Source organism: Maylandia zebra, linkage group LG5 (genome assembly GCF_041146795.1).
Source record: "Maylandia zebra isolate NMK-2024a linkage group LG5, Mzebra_GT3a, whole genome shotgun sequence".
Classification (NCBI taxonomy): Eukaryota; Metazoa; Chordata; class Actinopteri; order Cichliformes; family Cichlidae; genus Maylandia; species Maylandia zebra.
The window spans coordinates 25,364,942-25,389,185 of record NC_135171.1 but is presented as its reverse complement, the minus strand read 5'-3'; the positions used below and the strand labels follow the sequence as shown (position 1 = coordinate 25,389,185).

Genomic DNA, 24,244 nt, shown 5'->3' with positions numbered 1-24,244 from the left:
ACCACACTGGGAAGGGTGAAGACAACTGGGTCGCCCGGCCCTGGCCACGAGGTGTCCCTTATTTATTTTTCAGGGAGTTGGCAACCCTAGAAGTGTGAGATGCTGGAGAATATACTCCGGTGTCCTGTTATATTTTAGATAGCAAGGAGTTTATTAAACTTTACCGAAACAATCTGCAAATTTCATTAAAATTGAATAAACTATCATCTTGTCTTTATTTTTAGTTAGCACCTTAAAAGCTTAAAGCTGTAAGCTAATGATAGTTATATAAGAGCAGATGCTGCTGGTGCAATAAGCTGTAGTTTTACGTCCAGTGGATGATGATCTGATTAGTCGACTAATCGCATAAATAATCGGTGACTAGTCGACTATCAAAATAATCGTTTGTGGCAGCCCTAATGCTTATACTTATCCCAATCTAATCTAGTGGATTTTATAGTCTACTGAACTACGGTATATATTACACAGTTGTTCCTATTCTTGTAGGAAGTAAAAAAAAAAGTACGTTTTTCAAAATGAATGATTCTTTGATTTTCTTATTAACCAGTTTAATTGTTTATTGTCTTTCCTGTGCTTTTGGCTGTGGCTCCTCTTCTGTTTGAGTTGGTGGGACATCCTCTAAGAAGGTACAGAAGTACACCAGGCAAGACCCCAGGTGCAGGCTGTGTAAAGATGCCCCAGAGACAATCCAGCACATAACAGCAGGGTGCAAGATGCTAGCAGGCAAGGCATACATGGAACGCCATAACCAAGTGGCCGGCATAGTGTACAGGAACATCTGTGCCGAGTATAACCTGGAAGTCCCGAGGTCAAAATGGGAGATGCCCCCAAGGGTGGTGGAGAATGACCGAGCTAAGATCCTGTGGGACTTCCAGATACAGACGGACAAAATGGTGGTGGCTAACCAACCGGACATAGTGGTGGTAGACAAACAGAAGAAGACGGCCGTAGTGATCAATGTAGCGGTTCCGAATGACAGCAATATCAGGAAGAAGGAACACGAGAAGCTGGAGAAATACCAAGGGCTCAGAGAAAAGCTCGAGAGGATGTGGAGGGTGAAGGTGACGGTGGTCCCCGTGGTAATCGGAGCACTAGGTGCGGTGACTCCCAAGCTAGGCGAGTGGCTCCAGCAGATCCCGGGAACAACATCGGAGATCTCTGTCCAGAAGAGCGCAGTCCTGGGAACAGCTAAGATACTGCGCAGGACCCTCAAGCTCCCAGGCCTCTGGTAGAGGACCCGAGCTTGAAGGATAAACCGCCCGCAGGGGCGTGCTGGGTGTTTTTATATATATATATATATATATATATATGACAATTTACATACACAATCTGTCTAAAAAATACATGTCGGTCTGTAATTCCTGTAAGTATGGATAACAAGTTCAATCAAAATACAAGTTTATTTTAATCACATTAAATACAGAACAGCTGAGAGAAGAATATAATTTAAACACTGCATACTTTCTATCTGCACACTGCCATTGTGTGGCAGTGTTTCACCAGTCTTAACTCACCTGTAGTGAGATGGACAGGATAACGGAGAGGGTGACAGTTTGGAAAATGGAAGTGCAGGGCAGCTGAAGACGACACACCACATCCCCTGGCTCCCCCAGGAAGAGCAGCAGACTCAGGCATGCTCCCATTGTGCCGAGCACAGCCACACAACTCAAGGTTCCCCCAGAAGCCTTTAACAGGGAGTTCCTCGATGCATCAGAAACATGACACCCACTGCACCCTGACATACCAGCAGCAGCATCCCCACCAGCATCATTATCACAGCATCCTGGCTGTTCCAGGTGAAAAACTTAAAGATGGGGTCAGTGCAGTTCGTGCTGTGATTGTGGGACCACTGGTGGTTGGGACACTTAGTGCACTCGATGTCATCTATGAGTGAGAAAGCACAAAAGTTTAGGTTGGCTAAAAACAAAAGAAAAAATTAAAAATGAAAACATTTAAAAATCAGTTTAACTGATGGCTGTGATTTACTGATTTACTGAATCTTAAACATCCTCAAACTTCAATTTTGGGTTTTTAAAGGGTTATTTTGTCAGAATATTTCTTCCCTGCATGCAGTGACTGTTGGAAGTCACATTTCTGCCCAAGAAAGGTTCACGCTGTACAACTATGAAACATTCTCTAATATTTTAATTAATTAAAACGGGCTGGAGCATGCTAATCAGTGAATTTTAAAAGTGCTGGCAGGTAGAGGAATGCCCACGAGATTGACTTGTTCTCATGTTATGTTAAGCTTACCTGCTGGATTATTCTCTATTTCTTGACAAAGATGCAAATAAGCAAGGTCACATATTGGAGACAATGGTGGAAAACCACATTACCCTTATTTGGTGCCTGCCAAACAGTCAATACAGTCAAAACAGCAGGAATGGACACCTTTGACTCTGTGGTCCTGGCCTTTGCCACACATTGCTGAACAGGCAGACTCAGGAACTTGTAACATTTGCTGTAAAAAATCTTAGAAGTCAAATACACTGGACATTAAAGCTTTTATACAATATAAGTTGATGTACATAGTTTCAAAAGTTACCTTATTAGTGCGCCATCGAAGGAGAGACTTATTGAGGAACAATTTTTGTTCAGTATATTCTCTCACAAGTCCACTTGAGATGAGTTTGTCCAAACCCACTGAATCACATTGTATCCTATGTTTGGGTTGCTGTCTTTGTCAAAGTCTAGATCTGTGCCATTTATGTCAACAGAAGTGTTCTTTAAAACCTGCAACAGCTGCAAAATTCTTTAACGTTATTATTGACACCGTTGTTTGGAAATTGTGTCCAATCATCTACAGTTAGGTCATTAATTTGTTGTAGTGTTGCCCGTGTACACAAACCACTGACGACCAATCAGTCGATCAATATATGATCGATGTGTAAACTTTCAGGTTTAATTCCAGGAGAGAAAAAACTGCCTTTAGAAAAAATTGTATTAACTGCTTATGAATTAAAGACATTAATTATTCATGTTCCCCCACATTTAGAGGCTCAAAATTAATTAGAAATTTGTCTAACCAGCAGTTTCATGGCTGTATTTGTCATGATCTGTGTGCGCAGATGGTGTATTTGAAGAGAGGACCCAAAAGCAGACAAAACTAATCTTAAGAAAAGGCAAGCCAACTATTTAAGGCTGCATGAAATACAAAAAAGGCCAAAAGAAGAATAAGACTTTACTAACAAAAAACTAAACTGGCCAAAACTAAATGCTAAACTGGCGTTCCAACGAGGGACAAATGGGAACAGACACAATATATACACATGAAGGCGATTAAGAAAAGTGGAGACATATGGGAACACAAAAGCAACAAATCAGGCATAATGAGACAGGGGAAGCGAAACTGAACACAATGCACATGACACGAGGGACTGTGAAAATAAAATAGAAAGACAAGGACACCCAGCCCTGACAAAGACGGAGATAAACAAACATGGAAACAAACGACAGACTGGGGGAGACAAAGGATGAAACACAGGAAGAAGAACATGGAGACAGAGCACAGGGACGAGAGAGAGAGGGCAAGAGATATGACAGAGAGGAGGGAACGCCAAGGAACAAAACACAGAGACCAGACCAAAGGAGCGGGAACATAAACTGATAACCCTAGATTAACTTAAAACTAACCTAGAGATTTCTAAACAATATAGAAGGAAAATTACCAGGGATTACCAAACGATACCATTTCTAGTCCTCTGAATTAAACAAGAAAACCCAACATAATAAAATCTAGAAACTAGGTTCGCTTCTCAAATTCAAAATTAATTTAACGAGATTCAAAAGTGCAAAGCACAGAACACTGGGTCACGATCCCAGTACCATAAAAAGATAAATCCTGTTCCCTTCTTAAGCCATAAGAAATGAAGCATAATATTTGATATTCATTCTGTGTTAAATTTGAATTTTATAGTGTTTCACTGTAATTTTCATGAAAGGAAATACAGAGGGGCTTAGAACAAGGGGTAAAGAAGTGGTTATTGGATTTTCATCCAAGTATAATTATGATAGTTTAATATAAGTATGAAATTTAAAATTGTTAGTTTAATTACTTGTTAATTACTTGAACCTCTTAAAATGGCTAACTATATTTGAAAACGAGCTTTAGGAATTTGTATTAGAATTAATGAAATGTCCTAATGATGAGAAAAAGCTGACAATCTGCATCTCACTCACATCTTAATTGTTTGATTTAAAATACAAAATGCAGTGATGCACAAAGGCAAAATTATATACCTATTAAGAATTGTGTTTTTGGCCTGCAAATTAAAGACCTAACTATATGTACTGGGTGAAAAAAAAATCACCTTCCAGGGATAGATTTTACTTCCAGATCCCCACTTACAGGCAGTTGAATTGCACTCCAGCAGGTTATGCAGTGCCTGTGCTACACTGTAAACAGCAGCATACACACTGAAAGCTGATGTCTGGACTGCAGGTGCTTCCACTATGCTAATGTTGTCTGGTAACAAATTCCAGCATTGTGGTCAGGGATTGTTTGACTGATTGATTGTGACTTTCTTGAAGAGCTCCATTGCATAATCGGCGAACAGGCCGAGGGTGTCTGTTTTGTCAACAAATGCAATGACTGTGCCAACTGTTTCAATGTTGGGCAGAGAAGTCACTCGAGTATGTATTGCCCAACTTGTGCTGCCAATCCACACAAGCGTTAAATTACTCCTGATAACCTAGAAAAAATGAAATGGTTTACCGTAGAGCTGGGCGATAGAACGATAACGATATGTATCGCGATATAACTTTTACTCGATAGAGAAATTAAGCTATCGCGATAGACCTCGCCGCTCTTGTCCTATTAAAAAAAAAAAAAAAAAAAAAAAAAAAAAAGGTCAGCCAATCCAAATTAAGTAGCCCAGAGCCGAACCAATCACAGCCGCAACGTCATGTCGTGTGACTTGTTAGTACAGCACAAGTGCCAAGCTGCACGTGTGTTTGTTTGGGAAGCAGCCAGCAGGTAATGGAGCCAGCGCGTAATGGAGCCAGCGCGTAATGGAGGAAATGAGTGTGCCGACTAGAAAAATCAACCGAGCGTGACCGAAGAGAAAACAGATGATGGTTCCAATGCCGGAGAGATTGTCGAACGGAAGAGCCATAGAAGTTCCGTAGTGTGAAGGTATTTCGGCTATTTCAAGTCTGACAAAAAACAGAGTAGCGTGCACTGTAAATTGTGCCGAAAGCAAGTCTGGAAATACAATAAACTGGTGCATGCATCACACTGTGCGCCACGTTATTGTTTCGGTGAAATGAATTTCTACAATACTGTTACTGTTAATTCTACTCTCTGCAGTGTTTAAATGCTTACACACACACACACAGTTACTGTCCGTCCACACATACGACTCGATTCTGCTTCTATGCCCCAGCTTTGTTTACTTTTTCCCACCGAGGCTTCTAGACTTCTGATTGGCCAATATTTCTGCACGGTTAGGAATCTAGCGCCACCTGCTGCTTTGGCATGTTCATAGCAGCGTTTTCCTTCATTTCTGCCTTTATGTGTGGACGGGATTATTTTTTAAAACGAAAACGGAAAATCTCCGTTTTCAAAAATACCCGTGTACGTGTGGACGTAGCCTCAGTCTCTGACTGGAAGCGCTAATTCGTCATTCGGCTTTTGTCAGACTAAAGTAACTGTTAAAACTGTTTGAAAAGCTAAGCTATACAACAAGGAGAGATTGAGAATTTCCTTTTAGTTCTCAGTTTATTTGATATTGACAAAAGTTAGTCAGTTTTGTCTGTTCTTCTGTAAAACAAACTAAGATTTATTTTTAGAATTAATATTTTGTTTCTAAGTGGAATTGACAATTTAGTCTGTTTCGTTTGTTCTATTTTGAAACTTAAACGCTTTAGCGGCTCCCTTTTGTGTAGTTTGCAATATTTGCCTTTATTTATCTGAAATAGTCTCATGTTCCTTAAGTACATCTACCCTGTTGAACTTATTATGGGAAATAAATATTTAAATCAAAACAAGCTGCTGATTATTTCACATTTTACTTGTGAGCAACGGCACATTTAAATCTTACAAATATAGTTATTTGGCTTATATCGTGATAGATATCGTTATCGACTGAAATGAAAAAAACATATCGTGATATGAAAAAATCTCATATCGCCCAGCTCTAGTTTACCGGTACTGAACAAACTCCATACACTAATAGATTATAATAAATTTCTTAGTTGCTTTAAACTTCTGCTTCACCAACCTCTTTGAAAAAGGCCACAATTGGCTCTGGAAGAGTAAACACCACTACCACTCTGACACTGGTCACTCGAATGTTATGAATGATGGTTTTGATCGCTGGTTTGGGGTCAGTGTACACTGGAATCAGACTCTGATAGGCCACACAGACAGATGTGTTTTCTGCCAATTTGTTTACTGTCATTTTAGTGAACATCTGCACACCTCGTTGCCCGTACTCCTCGTCACTGCCCACAATTGCCACCCAGTTCCAGCCAAACTCCTCTATTTTCTTTATCATGACATCCACTTGCCATTTATCACTTGGCACAGTACGAAAGAATGACTTGTCACTGGTGGCCCCATAGCTAATCTGGTGTGAAAATTAAAAACAGAAAATCAGAGATACTTACCTCTAATTTATGTTTATCAGGGTTAAAAAAGGTTAAATTGACTGCTGAACAAAACCAAATCCAAAAGAACAAGTTAATTTTTCTGTGATATAACCTGGCACCAATACATGGAGTTTTTAAAGATTTATTTTTACATTTGAAATATTTATTGCATAATGAGTCAAATCTTTTCCAAGTTTTCCAATGACTGACACCATTTCTGAGCCAAGAGGACCAATCACTGCAACTATACTGGTCTCATGGTCAGTGTAATTACACTGCACAGGTAGTTCTTGGTCGGATTTTTCAGTAGGGAAGGACAGAGTGGGCTTTATAATAATTGAAGATTGTCTGCATGTGTCATAGATTTCATAACCTAACTTGATGCCAGTGAGGAGAGTCTGATTTCTGTTGATTTCATCCACTGCATATTTCATGGCTATAGCAAGTCCCAGTGTGCGTAAATTTAAACTGTTCAGCCACAAGCAGAAAACAGTAGAAGTCGTTGTAAATCAGGGTTAGCATACACAGTTATTCTGATTCTCATATTATTAAGAAATGGTTGTTCATAACCATCCTTACCTTTTACAGCTTATCTGGTTGGTCTCTGTTATGTCACTGAGATTACTGGTGACATCATTAATGGGAAAGAGCCCTCCAAGCATAATGTCCCCAGACAAACTGAAGAGGTTGGGAGAAATGTCGCTGACCCATTCAGGCAAACTCTCACTGCAGCTCAGTGTAAAGAAACAGCACAAAACCAGCAGAGTGAAACATGAAGCCATATTGCCAGTAAGCCAAAGCAATAACAGGAGTATAATTATATACCAGTGCATAATGATAGGTTGTTTTATGCAAATTCACCTGTAAGTTGTCATGCCCTCCCTCTTCTGGCCACCCAAACCTGACACTTCAGTAAGAGCATATCATAAAGAAAACAAATAAACAAAAATACATGTGTAGTATAAAGTTTTTAAAATCACATTAAACAAATTTTGACTACTGTTTGTGAGGATTTATTGACACAGTCTCATTTAATGTTCTTGATGGTTTTCTGAGAAAAAACATTCTCTTTGCACCTTGTGTGTATGTTTGGGTCTATGCTGTGTTGGTGGTGTTCATATTTCCGGAGTATTTTCATAGAATTTGTTTGTGGTTTGAAATTTGTTTTCCTTTGGTGTAACTATCAATGATTCAATTCAATTCAAAAAGTTAGCGGCCATCCAGGTCTTTATGTCCTTAAGACATTCCTGCAGTTTAACTAATTGGTGTGTGTTACCTGGCTTCATGGATAGATAGAGCTGGGTGTCATCTACATAGCAGTGAAAATTTATGCTATGTCTTCTAATGATACTGCCTAAGGGAAGCATGTATAATGTAAACAGAATTGGTCCTAGCAGTGAACCCTGTGGAACTCCATAATTAACCTCAGTGTGCGAAGAGGACTCTCCATTTACATGTACAAATTGGAGTCTATTAGATAAATATGATACAAACCACTGCAGTGCAGTACCTGTAATACCTACAGCATGTTCTAATCGCTCTAATAGGATATTATGGTCGACAGCATTGAACGCTGCACTGAGGTCTAGCAGGACAAACACAGAGATGAGTCCACTGTCAGAGGCCATAAGAAGATCATTTGTAACCTTCACTAAAGCTCTTTCTGTGCTGTGATGAGCTCTGAAACCTGACTGAAACTCTTCAAATAAACCATTCCTCTGCAGATGATCTAGCTAAGACTGCTGGGTCTAGAGATGCTTTTTGAGTAAAGGTTTAACTACAGCCAGCTTGAAGGCCTGTGGTACATAGCCGATTATTAGAGATAGGTTGATCATATTTAAGATCGAAGAATTAATTAATGGCAGGACTTCTTTGAGCAGTTTTGTAGGAATGGGGTCTAAAAGACGCGTTGATGGTTTAGAGGAAGTAATTATTGAAGTTAACTCAGAAAGATCAATTGGAGAAAAAGAGTCTAACTTAACATCAATGGTACTAAAAGTAGCTGTAGATAATATTACATCTGTGGGATGATTATTGGTAATTTTTTCTCTAATGATAAGAATTTTATTTGTGAAGAAGTTCATGAAGTCATTACTAGTTAACGTTAAAGGGATTGTTGGCTCAAAAGAGCTCTGACTTTTTGTCAGCCTGGCTACAGTGCTGAAGAGAAACCTGGGGTTGTTCTTATTTCCTTCAATCAGTGACGAATAGTAAGATGTTCTGGCTTTGCGGAGGGCTTTCTTATAAAGCAGCAAACTATTTCTCCAGGCTAAATGATGATCCTATAAATTTGTGACACGCCATTTTCTCTCCAGCTTACGAGTCATCTGCTTTAGGGTACGTGTTTGAGAATTATACCACGGAGTCCGGTACTTCTGATTTGAGACCTTAGTTTTCACTGGAGCTACAGTATCCAGAGTCGTACGTAGTGAGGAGGTAAAATTATTAACAAGATAATCGACCTCTGTTGGGGTAGCGTTCAGATAGCTGCTCTGCTCTGTGTTGGTACAGGGCATTGAAGATGATAACAGTGGGTGGATTATATTCTTAAACTTAGTTACAGCGCTTTCAGAAAGACATCTACTGTGACAAAGTCTACTCTCTACTGCTGTGTAAGCAATTATTGTAAAAGTAAATGTTATCAGGAAATGATCAGACAGGAGAGGGTTTTCAGGAAACACTGTTAAATGTTCAGTTTCTATGCCATATGTTAAAACAAGGTCTATAGTGTGATTAAAGGGGTGGGTGGGTTCTTTTACATTTTGAGAGAAACCAATTGAGTCTAATAACAGATTAAATGCCATGTTGAGGCTGTCATTTTTAGCATCTACATGGATGTTAAAATCACCCACAATAATTATTTTATCTGAGCTCAGAACTAAATCAGATAAAAAGTCTGAGAAATCAGACAGAAACTCTGTGTAAGGCCCAGGTGGACGATAGATGATAACAAGTAAGACTGGTTTCTGAGTTTTACAGCTGGTGTGGACAATGTTAAGCATCAGGCTTTCAAATGAATTAAAAGTCTGTCTTGGTCTTCCGTTAATTAATAGGCTGGTGTGAAAAATTGCTGCCACACCGCCCCCTCGGCCTGTGCTTCGAGGTTTCTGGTAGTTAGAATGACTCGGGGGTGTTGATTCATTTAAACTAACATAATCATCCTGCTGCAACCAGGTTTCTGTAAGGCAGAGTAAATCGATTTGTTGATCAATTATTAAGTCATGTACTAACAGAGACTTGGAGGAGAGAGACCTAATATTTAATAATCCACATTTCACTATTTTACTCTTTGGTTCAGATGTGGATACTGTATTGTTCTTTCTTTGTGATTTTTTATGTTTAAGTTGTTTGTTGCTGGTTTTTAGTTTGTTTTTTGTCTTTTTGGGAGCTGACACAGTCTCTATGGAGATGGGTTTTTGGGGGGGTAGCAGGAGGAGAGAAGCTGCAGAGAGGCGTGTAAGACTGCAACTCTGCTTCCTGGTCCCAACTCTGGATAGTCATATTTTGGGGGGTTTAATAAATTTGTCCATATTTTTAGAAATGAGAGCTTCTCCATCCAAAGTGGGATGGATGCCGTCTCTCCTAACAAGACCAGGTTTCCTCCAGAAGGTTTGCCAATTATCTATGAAGCCCACATCGTTTCTGGGACACCACTCAGACAGCCAGCAATTTAAGATAACATGCGGCTAAACATGTCACTCCTGGTCTGATTGGGCAGGGGACCAGAGAAAAAAATGATGAGTGTAGTGATTCCTGGTTTGGTCACTGAGTTTTGAGTTGCTTTGGACTCCTGTTAAGAGTTTTCTATTCTCTCTGTTGTTCTAGTATTTTTGATTATTCTTTGGTTAAGTTTTTTATTCCTGTTTAGATTTCATAATCATTCTGATACCCTAGGGTTCTTGTGGTATTTGAGTTCGAGTAGTATTTATGAAGTTTAGGATTCATGTTTTGATTTGTTCATTAATCTAAAAGTCAGGTTGATTTCTCGCTCTCTTTTATTCAGATTAGTTACATTTTATTTATATAGCACAAAATCACAAGATAATACTATCCAGAGTAAGAATATGGTTAGTCAGGCGAAGTACAATAACCTTGGTTTTATCTGAATTTTATCAAGATCTTAATGTTTAACTAATTGATGTGAGTCATCTGGCTTCATGGATAGATAAAGCTGGGTATCATTTGCATAGCAATGAAAATGTTTGCAATGCCTTCTAATAATACTGCCTAAGGGAAGCATCTATAATCTAAATAGAACTGGTCCTAGCATGGAACCCTGTAGAACTCCACAATCAATCTTAATGTGTGAAGAAGACTCTCCATTTACATAAACAAATTGGAGAGAGTTAGATAGATATCATTCAAACCAGTGAAACACAGTACCTTTAACCATGGCATGTTCTAATCTCTGTAAAAAAATATATAGCTTAAATACAGCTATATAATACAGCTTAAAGGCCTGTGGTACGTAACCCATTACCATAGATAGATTCATTTCATTTAGGATTGAAGCATTAATTAATGTTAGGACTTCTTTGAGGAGTCTGATAGGAATGGCGTTTTAAAGACACGTTGATGGTTTGGAGGAAGTGATTGGTAAAGTGGACTCAGAAGTACAACATGGATACAAACGAATAGTCAGCTCAACAGACCTCTGACTGTTTGTTAGCCTAGCTACAGTGCTGGGGTTGAGAAATCTGGGGTTGTTCTTTTACTTCAAGGTTTTTGTTGTTGAGCTTTAGTATTGTTGTATTATGGAAGCTCTCGTCGTCACGGAGGTCTGGATTCCTGTTTAGTTTTCATGATATTTTCTCTGTCTTAAGCGTTACTTCGAGTCTTTGAATTCCTGTTCAGTATTTATGAAGTTTTAATGCCTTTGAAAAAGACTTATTGTTCTCGTGTTTGGTTTAGATTCTTTGGTCTGTATTCAGCTTCAGGTTAGCTTTTGAGCTTGTTTTTTGCAAAGGTGTATTTTCCTCAGTGTTTCACTGCCAATTCTTTCAGCAGTCACTTCTTTCACCCTTATCTCTGTCTTTACATTTAAGACTTGTTATACCCATGTTTTGTTTTTTGTCTTTGGGATCTTTTGTTTTATTTTTGACAATTGGTTGCTTTTTGGTTGAGTTTTGCTTCCATTCAGTTTCCTCTATTTCTGCACTTGTGTCCCATTCAACCAGCTGTCCTTTATCCCTAATCAGCCTTCTGTGTGTACATACTTCAGTCATCCTTGTGTCTATTGTTTGTCTGCATCATGAGTCCTCTGAGCTCCTTTGCATGTGTTTCCTGATTACGCTTTGCTTTTGGATGATAGTTTTGTTGTTTTATGTTTAGTTTAGGTCTTCAATCAGCCACAATAATGGGTCACTTTTTGTTTAGTATTCTGCCTGCAGTATTCCACATTTGATTCCTCCCCTGTAAAATCCACACACTAACCATGCTGAACCTGTACAGTAAATTGCTGTGTCTGTTTGCTGAGATGATATGAAACCAAAACCTTGTTATCTGTTAACCCATAAGAAGTATCAACAGCCTGACAATGATCATATTGATAACAATATTAATGGTAATCATTTTAATGCACACTTTAAAGCACTGGTACAATGCTTTGAATAAAACATACATTAATGAATTTTACAAACACACAGTCAAACATACAGTCATCCATTTGCTCATACGTAACTCATATTACATTATATGTAAACTATAACCTGAAATATTGGGTGAAATATTAACAAATAGCTAATCTTTAAAAATTAGCTTTCAGCAGCTGTTTAAAACAAAACACAGATTCAGTCAACCTGAGAGACTGAAGAAGATTTCCTGAGTTTCAGTGCAACAACCTAAAAAGAGTGGTCCCTTTTGAATTTAACCTCCTAAGACCCGAACTCTTCCAAGGCATGCATTTTTAATTTCTCTTTGATATTTGGGCTGATTGGGACCTGATGAATGTAAAAACAAAGAATTACCAGATTTTTTTTTTTAACCTAATTTTTGTTTCTAAGAAGAATGAGAGCCACATATGAGGATATTCATTTAAAATGTTGATAGAACAGTAGCAGTATAATGTCCTCGTAAGTGGATATCAGGCCCTTGTAGAGCAAAATTTAGTATTTTGGTCTAAATAACCCAAAATGTGGTGTCCACATATTTGGACGCCAGGACCTAGGAGGTTAAAGTAAGAATGTGGAACAGTTAAAAGACCCCCATTAAATGACCGGAGAAGCGGATTCAGGTGTGATATGTAAACAAGGGCTTGGCCATGTATAGGTTTAAAGTAATTGATGAATTAACACAATCTTTAAATGAATTTCGCTAGTTTTTGTGCATTCTGGTTCAGCTGAAGATAAGTTACAGAAGACTGAGAGATATGTGTGAAAAGCGAGTTACAATAATTGAGATGAGACAAAGTTATAGAATTTTTAGGACATTACATCTAAAAATTCTTTGTCTCAAAGAAAATTTGAGTCAAAAGGAAATTACTAAAAATAATGAAGCATTCGCTGAGGTAAGAGACTTTTGAGGTTTGTTAGACTTACCTGAAAAGTACAGCTGTGAATTGTCAGCAATGCAAGGAGATGACTTTAAAGCTGTTTAGTAGATAACTCAGCAGATAACATATATATGGGAAACGTATATACATTATATACATTTGTATTAAGATCTATGTTTATCCATTTTAACTTTTATGTTTTGTATTCACCTCACTGATGGTTTTGAATGTTTATTTGCATGTAATGTTGCTCATGCACAAAAGCAAATTTAGATATTTCCTCCCAAGATATTTGCATAAAACTACAGCAGGCATGCAAGTAAGCTCTTTTTAAATATTAATTTAAACACATTTTAGATCAGCTTTTTTGTTCATATTTGCATATTTTAGATTCATATTTTCAAACAATATGAATATTTTCATGTTCATATAAATATGAAAATCTTTTTGGGGAAATCTTTAGTAACAGGAGTTTGAAAAACATGTAGCCATTTAAAAAAAATCTATATGTATCGCTTAAATATCTTATAACTACTTACAACTACTGTATGAAAGGGTTGAAAAGAGAAAATTGATATTTGGTGTGCCTGATTAAATGCATTAAAAACACAGACATATTTCCAGTTGTTAAGCTGATATCTATACCAATAAAAACTTTCTGGCCACCCGATATGCCTCCTTTAATTTCCATGTAAAGCCAGTGTGAATTCAAATGAAACTAAAATGAGGTGATAGGGTGATTACTGTTCTGCTTACTGTTTATTTGAATTATTAAAATCATGACAAGCAGTAAGGCGTTGAGTTAAAAATGAAAAAGCAGCAACAACAACAAAAATAAATTTGTTGAATTGATACATTCTTTAATTCTTTCTTTTAACTTAACTGGCTGCAGGTTCTTAAATGTTCTTAAATGTTAAGCTGGAGTGTCGGAGTCATATTACTTCAAGGACTCATACAGCCCAATTTGATCTCAAGTGGGTCAGATCATTAAAGCCATTTCATAATGAACTGTCAGTCTTCCTGTCTCTCCACTCTCTGCTCTCTCTTTCTCTTCTCGGTTTGTGTGCATGAGGGCGTGTGAGTGCATAATTCTGATTCTGCTTCAGCATTTCAAAGGCGGAGTCTCATTCTGGTTCCTGCTTGTTTCCCCTGCCTGTGGCACCTGGAAGCAGTCAATTACCCCCCCCCCACACACACACACACACAATTCATGCTACAATTATTGGTAAATTTGTGTGCTAAGTACATTTAGTCAAAAATAGCCTTCAGGTTTTATTGTACAAAGCATGTCAAAAACTTTGGACTCCTGTTTTAATGTATTTAGAATCCATATACAATTCAAGTACAGTAGTGTACAATACATTCTAGTACTAAAAGAGTTATACAGCAGTAATTTGCAATACAATATTTATAATAATGGATTGCATTTATATGGCGCTCTTCGGGACCCTCAAAGCGCTTTACAATGCCACTATTCATTCACTCTCACACACTGGTGGAGGCAGCTACAGGTGTAGCCACAGCTGCCCTGGGGCAGACTGACAGAAGCGAGGCTGCCATCGGCCCCTCTGGCCATCGACACAACGACCGAGACTGTCCGAGCCGGGGCTCGAACCGGCAACCTTCCGATTACAAGACAAACACCCAACTCTTAAGCCACGATCTCCCAGATTTACCAGATAAAAGGTCAAACCCAAAATTAGTCAGTGACACAATAATAAAATTGAAATAATTTAATGTTTATTATTCTGAAGCAAAACTGTCTGCATGACATGATCACTGAGAGTGAGATTATTCTAAAGCAAAATGCCATTAAATCTCTAATAGTAGGTTTCTAAACTACAACCAATAATGTTAGAGTAAAAATTTCACACTACATTGTTTAATTACAGCATTACTTTAATTCAGTAAATACTTTTGTCACCAACATCAACACAAACAAAATATGAACCTGAAAAATAATAATTTCTTAGACGAATAATCTATTATAGATTGCATGTTACTAAATAAAAATAACTTCTTCTTCTTCTTTTTGGCATTTTTATTTGATAGGGATAGTAAAGATTGACAGGAAAGTTGAGGGAGAGAGGGGAAGACATGCAGCAAAGGGGAGGTTGAATTCAAACCTGGGCCGGCAGCCACTCGGCATATGGTTGCCTTCTCATCCCACTGAGCTAAACTGGCACCTGCAATCAGTGTTGGGAAGGTTACTTTTAAAATGTATTCCATTACAGAATACAGAATACATGCCCTAAAATGTATTCTGTAACGTATTCCGTTACGTTACTCAATGACAGTAACGTATTCTGAATACTTTGGATTACTTAATATATTATCATGCTTTTTACAACAACGTGAATGTACTATTGCTGTGTGATTTATTACTATTACTGAAGGTCCGCGACTCCGAACTGTAGTAAAGGGACCTCTGACTAATACGGCGGCTCGTAGCCGAAAAATAGCTTTACTTTGTTGTGTGGGTCAACTCTGCTTGCCAGAGACAGAGAGGCGTTGAAAGGCTGCTCCAACGGAACTTGTTAATTTCGGAGGAAAACACGAACACGGTGTACAGTCGAGTCTTAATAGCTTACTTACAACTGGGCTCGTCAGGCACTCTTCTTGGCTGCAGTGGTTATTATTATATTTACATGCTTCCAGCTCCCGTTTTTCCTCGATGACAACTCGTACCTTTCCACTCCCCTTTTTCTCCCTTCTCGCGCTCACAGACCCATAACGTGTATGGCAGTCCATTCTCCCTGCAACACGGACTACACTGCCCACGATGCTACATTCTTTAGAGCTATGCTTGTAGCATTCTGCCTGTTAGCTTAGCACAACAACAACAACAACGAAAAGGCGCTCTCTCACCCAGGAAACACACAGTCGCAGAGAGAGAGAGAGAGCGTCGCCCTGTAACCATGGCAACTGTAATGCTGCCGCCTGGAACAACAGAACGTAGCTGTCAAACAAAACCCAAACAGTCCTGACCCGCGACAAAATGAAACAGGAAAGTACCGCAGTGTAATCCATTTATTTCAACAAAGTAACTGTATTCTGAATACCACCTTTTTAAACGGTAACTGTAACGGAATACAGTTACTCATATTTTGTATTCTAAATACGTAACGGCGGTACATGTATTCCGTTACTCCCCAACACTGCCTGCAATATATTCATTCTACACTATTTGGTGTATAATTTACATAATTGTGGCGTGATTGAGAAACAATGATTATTATATCATTATTATATCTAATCTAGTGTATTTTGTAGAGTACAGTCTCATGGTATACATTACACAACTATTGCTGTCCTTTTTTCACATTCTTTCATTTACTTTATGAACAGTTTGTTTATTGTCCTTCCTGTGCTTTTGGCTGTGGCTCCTCTTCTGTTTGAGTTGGTGGGACGCCCTCTAAGAAGGTACAGAAGTACTTTGGTGTGTTTAAGTCAGGTTTCCTTAACAGCAAGTAGCATTTTGGAAAGTAGTAGGCTGCCAGCAGTCCAAAGTTGCTTGCTAGGCTGAAATAAACATGGACAATTGACCTGTTCTTGTTATTATCTCTGTTGTTGTCTACGTAGATAGGAATAAAGATCACCCAAATGACACAGTAGATCAGGGTGGAAAAGGTGATGTCCCTGGCTAGATTATACTGATGAAGAGGCTTCACTGCCATGAAGGTGCACATGAACGATGCAAGGGCCATTGCATAATTGAAACCTTGCATTAAGGCAAATACAATCAAAGGTGAAACAGGACACGAGAGGAATGATTCTACAAAGTCTATTGTCATATTTGCCACATATCCAGACAACGAAGGTCCTTCTTGAACAAACCAGCCACAGAGACCAGCCTGCACAGCGCAGCAGATCAGCACAAACAGCCAGCTCACAGGGCCTCTTAACAAATGCAGATGAGAGGCAGCCATCTCTGGGAACTCTGTCACATAGAGTATCTGTTTGAAAAGAAAGGTTGGGTTCTAAGCATGCGTAAGATCTTATGGAAAGGCCTAAAATAATGTAATAAAGTTAGACATATTTAACCAACAAATGAGATTCTTATAGATCAATAGTTCATTCATGTCAGCTGTTTGCTTCAAAGTTGAATACTGCTGCAATTAAGGTACAAAATTAAAAGTACAATAGAAACTGTCTCTAATTACACACGATGTCTCTAATTGGATGTGCCATAAGCAATAATCAAAATATTTTTTAAAACAAACTTAAAAAAGGCGGGAAAGCTGAGAGAAGAATTAAAGCACTGCATGCTTTCTATCTGCTTTTTCTGTAACTGATTCTGAAGTTTCTGCACAATGCCATCGTGGGGCAGTGTTTCACCATTCTTAACTCACCTGTAGTGAGATGGACAGGATAACGGAGAGGGTGACAGTTTGGAAAATGGAAGTGAAGGGCAGCTGAAGACGGCAGACCACATCCCCTGGCTCCCCCAGGAAGAGCAGCAGACTAAGATTGGCTCCCATCAGGCCGAGCACAGCCACAAAACTCAAGGGTCCCCCTGAGGCCGTTACCAGGGGGGTTCCTCGGTGCATCAGGAACACGATACCCACTGACCCCTGACATACCAAAAGCACGGTACCAACCAGCATCATTATCACAGCATCCTGACTGCCCCAGGTAAAAAACTTAAAGATGGGGTCAGTGCAGTTCGTGCTGCGATGCTGGGACCACTGGCGGTAAGGACAGTTAGTACACTGGGTGTCGTCTATGACCGAGAAAGCACAAAAAATTTGGTTCCATTAAAAACGAAAAATCAACCAACCAAACAAACAACATACACACACCATTTAGGGATCCTGTCACACATCAGTGACATGTTATGGATTATGCTGATTTGCAGATAAAGACAAGAAAATGATACAACTTTCTCATTTGTGTTTTTAATCTAGTATTACAGGTCATTGATTTAGCTAAATACTGCAAAGAAGATGCATTAATTGCCTGAATACAGTGAGTCTTGAAGGTCTCCTTTCAGCACAAAAAAGGTTCAAATATAATGTCTGCACATCTACTGAATACTATTTTAACTCTGTGATTATCACAGATTAAAACTAGTTGCCGCATTTTAATTGTGAATTTTTACAGGTGCAACAGGTAGATTTTGTATTTATTAGGACAGTGAAAGGCTCTTTATGTTTACCTGTTTTTATTCTATTTTAAATGAATCTGTTGACATTTATATGCTTAGATATGAGCAAGAATCTTGAATTTTGAAATGAAAATGAATTTAATCCATTCTGGAATAAGGCTGTCACATAGCAACATATTAAAGAAGCGTACCGTTGTGGATTCTAGATGCACTGAATATCTTGACAAGGAAGCAAATAAGCAACATCAGATATCTGAGACTACCACATTACCCTTATTTGCCTGGTAGGTGCCTGCCAAACAGTCAATACAGTCAAAACAGCAGGAGTAGACGCCTTTGACTCTGTGGACCTGGCCTTTGCCACACATTGCTGAACAGGTGGAGTCGGGAACCTGCAAAGTTTGTGGTAAAAAAGAAAATCCAAGATCTCAAACTGGATCGTGACCTGGATATTAAAGTTTTTACATAAGTTGTACATATTTTTCTGAGTTACAAAAATTACCTGATTAGTGTCCCACTGAAAGAGGGACTTATTGAAGAACAGCTTTTGTTCAGTAAATTCTCCCACATTTCTAAAGTCCACTTGAGATGAGTTTGTCCAGATCCACTGAATCACACCATATCCTATGTTCGGGTCACCATATTGGTCAAACTCTATATGTGTGCCATTTATGTTAACAGAAGTGTTCCTTAAAGCCTCAGACAGCTGTAAAAAATGTAATTTAACTCATTTTGTTATTGTTGATAAGCTTGATTTTAAATACAACGGTCTATAAATTAGAAAAAATAAATCACCTTCCAGGGATAGATTTTTCTTCCAGATCCCCACTTACAGGCAGTTGAATTGCATTCTAGCAGGTTATGCAGTGCCTGTGCTACACTGTAAACAGCAGCATACACACTGAAACTTAATGTCTGCACTGCAGGTGCTTCCACTATGCTAATGTTGTCTAGTGACAAATTCCAGCATTGTGGGCAGCGATAGTTTGGATTCTCAGGATTTGTGGCTGGAGTGGATGTCTTTGCCCGCTCTTCACTGAGTTTCTTGAAGAGCTCCATTGCATAATTGGTGAACAGGCCGAGGGTGTCTGTTTTGTCAACAAATCCAATGATTGTGCCAACTGTTTCAATGTTGGGCAGGGAAGTCACTCGAGCATCGTTGGCCCAGCTTGTGGTGCCGATCCATACAGCTGTTAAATTACTCCTGATAACCTGGAAAAAATTAAACGATTGACTGGTACTGAACAAACTCCATGCACTAATAGAAATTAATACAGTTCTTAGCTGCTTTAATTCTCTGTTTCACCAACCTCTCTAAAAAAGATTTCACTTTGCTCTGGAAGAGAAAACACCACTACCACTCCAACATTGGTTATTTGGATATTGTTTATGATGGTTTTGATTGTTGGTTCGGGGTCAGTGTACACTGGAATCAGGCCCTGATAGGCCACACAGACAGATGTTTTTTCTACCAATTTGGTGAACATCTGCACACCTCGTCGCCCATATGCCTCATCACTGCCCACAATTGCCACCCAGTTCCAGCCAAATTCCTGTATTAGCTGTATCATGACATCCACTTGCCATTTGTCACTGGCCACCGTACGAAAGAATGACGGGTAGAGAAGTTTATCACTGAACCTGTCACTGGTGGCCCCATAGCTAATCTGGTGTGAAAATTAAAAACAGAAAATCAGAGATAACTCTAATCACTATTGACATGTAAGACCTAATATATCATTTTCAAGGTAAAAACAAAACAAAAAAACAATTATCTAAAGATCAGGCAATAAAAGAACAAGTTAATTTTTCTGTGATATAACCTGGCACAAATCCTTTGATCGACTTGTAAGAGTTACTTTTACATTTGAAACATTTATTGTCAGATCTTTGCATTAATAGAAACTATGCTGCAAATCTTAAGATGTATGTGTATTCAAACCTGTGGCATCAAAAAGAATCCCAGGAGTTTTCCAATGACTGACACCATTTCTGAGTCAAGAGGACCAATCACTGCAACTGTACTGGTCTCATAGTCGGTGTAATTACACTGCACAGGTAGTTCTTGGTCGGATTTTTCATTGAGGAAAGACAGAGTAGGGTTTATAATAATTAAAGATTTTGTGCAAGTGTCATAGATTTCATAACCTAACTTGATGCCTGGGAGGAGAGTCTGATTTCCGTTGATTTCATCCACTGTGTATTTCATGGCTATAGCAAGTCCCAGTCCAAACTTATTTACACTGTTTACCCACAAGCAGAAAACAGTAAATATTGTGGTAAGTCAGGGTTAGCATACACGATTAGAGTCTCATGTTATTATTAAGGGTTGTTCACAACCATCCTTACCTTTCACATCTTATCTGGTTGGGCTCTGTTATGTCACTGAGGCTGCTGGTGACATCGTTAATGGGAAAGAGCCCTCCGAGCATAATGTCCCCAGACAAACTGAAGAGGCTGGTAGAAATGTTGTTGACCCATTCAGGCAAACTCTCACTGCAGCTCAGTGTAAAGAAACAGCACAAAACCAGCAGAGCGAAACATGAAGCCATGACACTGATAAGCAAGCGAATGAAGCCACAGCAATGACAGCAGCGTATTTTTATGTCAGTGCATCATGTAGGTGGTTTTATGCAAATTCACCTGTGTTCTCACACAGACATATTTAAAACCTCTATGGTTTTCTGAGAAAAAAGATTCACTTTGCACTTTTGTGTGTTTGTGTGTATGTCTGCAGTGTTCATCTTTCCGGAGTATTTTCATAGAATTTGTTTGTGGTTTGAAATTTCTTTGTCTTTGGAATAATTATCTATCATGAGTATCATGATTCCTGTTTTGCATCTTTGAGTTTTGAGTTGCTTTGGACTTTTAGGGCTCCCATTAAGAGATTTCTATTCTCTCTGCTGTTCTAGTGTTTTTTAATTTTTGCTTTTTTTTTTTTTTTTTAGATTTCATAATCATTCTGGTATTCTAGAGTTCTTGTGGTATTTGAGTTTGGGTAGTATTTATTAAATTTAGGATTCTTATTTGAATTTCTTTAATATTCTAAAAGTGAGACTTATTTCTTGTGCTATTGCTGAACTCTGTTTTTATTTCAAGGTTTTCTGTTACACTTTTTTACTGTTGTATTGTGTGAGTTCTGGTTTTTATGGATCTCTTGATGCATGCTCAATCATCCGGGGAAGTACATCTCCAAAAGTTTGATTCTGTTCATCTGGACGTGGCGTTTTCAGTGGGAGAAACGTTTCGTCACTCATCCAACTGACTTCTTCAGTCTCAGCTGACTGCAGGTTTCCCCAATCTTATAAACAGTACATTTGCATAATGACTGAAACCAGCCCACTGAAGGAACAATGGGCATCATAATTATGCAAATTCTCATGTGTATTTCCCACAGTGTTTGACTGCCTCTTCTTTCCTCTTTCAGTGTTTATGTCTTCCTTACCTCCGTCTTCGTTTTCATGTAAGACTTCTTACAGTCATATTTCCTGTTTTACTTTAATGGTAGGTAGTTGGTAGGTGGTTGCTTTTATGTTGAGTTTACCTTCCTTTCAGTTTCCTCTTAGTCTGCACCTGTGGTTCATTCTCCCAGCTATCCTGTATCCTTAATCGGTCTTGTTTGTGTACATACTGCAGTCATCCTTGTGTCCAATGCCATGTTGTCTGTTATGCTCCCCTTTTATTTGAAAAGGTCTGGGACTTTTTGTTAAGTATTCTGCCTGCAGTGTTCTGAATTTTGGTTATCCCCTCTTCAATCCACATACAAACAATGACACTTAAACAATCTCACACATTAAATTCCATTATGCCTCCTTGCTAAGACGCTATTAAACCAAAACCTTGTATCTTGAGTGTTTTTGATTAACTTTTCAGTTTTTTCAACCCATGAAAACGTGACTATCCAGAGCTGGGTCTAGTAAGCACATTGTTTTGAAATATCATGTCATATATTTCCCTCACTGTTGGCTTGGTATGTTTATTTGCATGCAATGTTGCTCATCCACAAGGCAAATTAAATATTTCCTCCCAAGATATTTGCATAAACCTTCAGCAGACTTACAAAGTAAGCTCCTTTTAAATGTCCATTTAAACACATTTTAAATCAGCTTTGAAGTTTTTTTTCTTTTTTGCCTTCTTTTACTATTACAGGAAATCTTTGGTAACAGGGGTTTGAAAAAACACAAGCCATTGTTTTTTATCATAAGGTATCTCATAGAAAACTTATAACTACTTACAAGTACGAAATTAAAAGGTGTAAATCAGAAAAGCAATATTTGATAATTAAACGCATTGAACACCACAGCCATAATTTTAGTTGTTAAGCTGATATCTATTACAACATCATTCAAGAATTCAAATTACACTATGGGCCTACAGAAAGATGGGCATTGCGTGACTACCAGAAATAGCAATTAGGACATGGAATGTTATCTCTCTTGTGGGGAAGGAGGCCTGGTTAGTGCTTAAGGTTGAGAGTTACCGGCTAGATATAGTCGGGCTCACCTCAAAGCACAGCTTAGGCACTGGAATCAGAGGGTTTGTTCCCAGCACCTTTGGGTCAGGGAATGTGCCCTGTCTGTCATCTGCGCTTATGCACTGAACAACGTTCAGAGTACCCAGCCTTCTTGGAGTCCATTGGGTGGTTGAGGGTGCTCTGGGAACACCTGGCAGAGGACCTGGTCTGAGAGATCTTCAACTCACACCTCCGGCAGAGCTTCAAGAGCATTCCAAGGGAGACTGGGAACACTGAGGCTTTCTTGGTTGACACGCCTCTACAATGTTGTGTAGAGATGGTGGACTGAAGCATGTGTTCTAACTGCCATGGATAAGCAGTCACATGATATCACACATTGAAGGGATTACAAAATGTAGTATAATACACAAATATATGTTTCTAATAAATATATTGAGAATATTAATATAGATAATGACAATTAGTTTTCCTTGGTCAGTGATACAGATGGAAGCTTGAGTGTGAGAAGTGTTTAGGCTAAGTTAGAGCTGGGCGATATGAGATTTTTTCATATCACGATATGTTTTTTTCATTTCAGTCGATAACGATATCTATCACGATATAAGCCAAATAACTATATTTGTAAGATTTAAATGTGCCGTTGCTCACAAGTAAAATGTGAAATAATCAGCAGCTTGTTTTTATTTAAATATTTATTTCCCATAATAAGTTCAACAGAGTAGATGTACTTAAGGAACATGAGACTTTTTCAGATAAATAAAGGCAAATATTGCAAACTACACAAAAGGCAGCCGCTAAAGCGTTTAAGTTTAAAAATAGAACAAACGAAACAGACTAAATTGTCAATTCCACTTAGAAACAAAATATTAATTCTAAAAATAAATCTTAGTTTGTTTTACAGAAGAACAGACAAAACTGACTAACTTTTGTCAATATCAAATAAACTGAGAACTAAAAGGAAATTCTCAATCTCTCCTTGTTGTATAGCTTAGCTTTTCAAACAGTTTTAACAGTTACTTTAGTCTGACAAAAGCCGAATGACGAATTAGCGCTTCCAGTCAGAGACTGAGGCTACGTCCACACGTACACGGGTATTTTTGAAAACGGAGATTTTCCGTTTTCGTTTTAAAAAATAATCCCGTCCACACATAAAGGCAGAAATGAAGGAAAACGCTGCTATGAACATGCCAAAGCAGCAGGTGGCGCTAGATTCCTAACCGTGCAGAAATGTTGGCCAATCAGAAGTCTAGAAGCCTCAGTGGGAAAAAGTAAACAAAGCTGGGGCATAGAAGCAGAACCGAGTCGTATGTGTGGACGGACAGTAACTGTGTGTATATGTAAGCATTTAAACACTGCAGAGAGTAGAATTAACAGTAACAGTATTGTAGAAATTTATTTCACCGAAACAATAACGTGGCGCACAGTGTGACGCATGCACCAGTTTATTGTATTTCCAGACTTGCTTTCGGCACAATTTACAGTGCACGCTACTCTGTTTTTTGTCAGACTTGAAATAGCCGAAATACCTTCACACTATGGAACTTCTATGGCTCTTCCGTTCGACAATCTCTCCGGCATTGGA

The 24,244-nt window shown here is 38.5% G+C and overlaps 1 protein-coding gene and 1 pseudogene across 1 annotated transcript; both read right to left on the bottom strand.

Annotated features, from left to right (window-relative positions):
- Positions 1–1,166: 1,166 nt before the first annotated feature.
- On the bottom strand, positions 1,167–7,373 carry LOC101466707 (taste receptor type 1 member 3-like; annotated as a pseudogene).
- A 9,029-nt stretch (positions 7,374–16,402) lies between these two features.
- LOC101466425 (taste receptor type 1 member 3-like) lies at positions 16,403–20,740 on the bottom strand. The gene is made up of 8 exons (XM_076884466.1): positions 20,538–20,740; positions 20,131–20,431; positions 19,499–19,855; positions 18,984–19,400; positions 18,691–18,894; positions 18,460–18,580; positions 17,434–17,804; positions 16,403–17,037 (listed from the first exon to the last, which is right to left on the bottom strand). Exons 1-8 carry the CDS (start codon positions 20,738–20,740, stop codon positions 16,435–16,437), a joined length of 2,577 nt encoding a protein of 858 aa, XP_076740581.1. The 3' UTR covers positions 16,403–16,434.
- Between the last annotated feature and the right edge of the window lie 3,504 nt (positions 20,741–24,244).

Bases quoted from the DNA above. Each gene is read 5' to 3' on its own strand.
- LOC101466425 (XM_076884466.1), bottom strand. From the start codon at position 20,740: ATGGCTTCATGTTTCGCTCTGCTGGTTTTGTGCTGTTTCTTTACACTG. The intron at 18,895-18,983 runs GTGATTTATTTT...CATTTTTTACAG, and splicing joins GAAAAATCTATCCCTGGAAG to CTGTCTGAGGCTTTAAGGAA. The intron at 17,038-17,433 runs GTGAGTTAAGAA...CTTTTCAAACAG, and splicing joins TCCTGTCCATCTCACTACAG to ATACTCTATGTGACAGAGTT.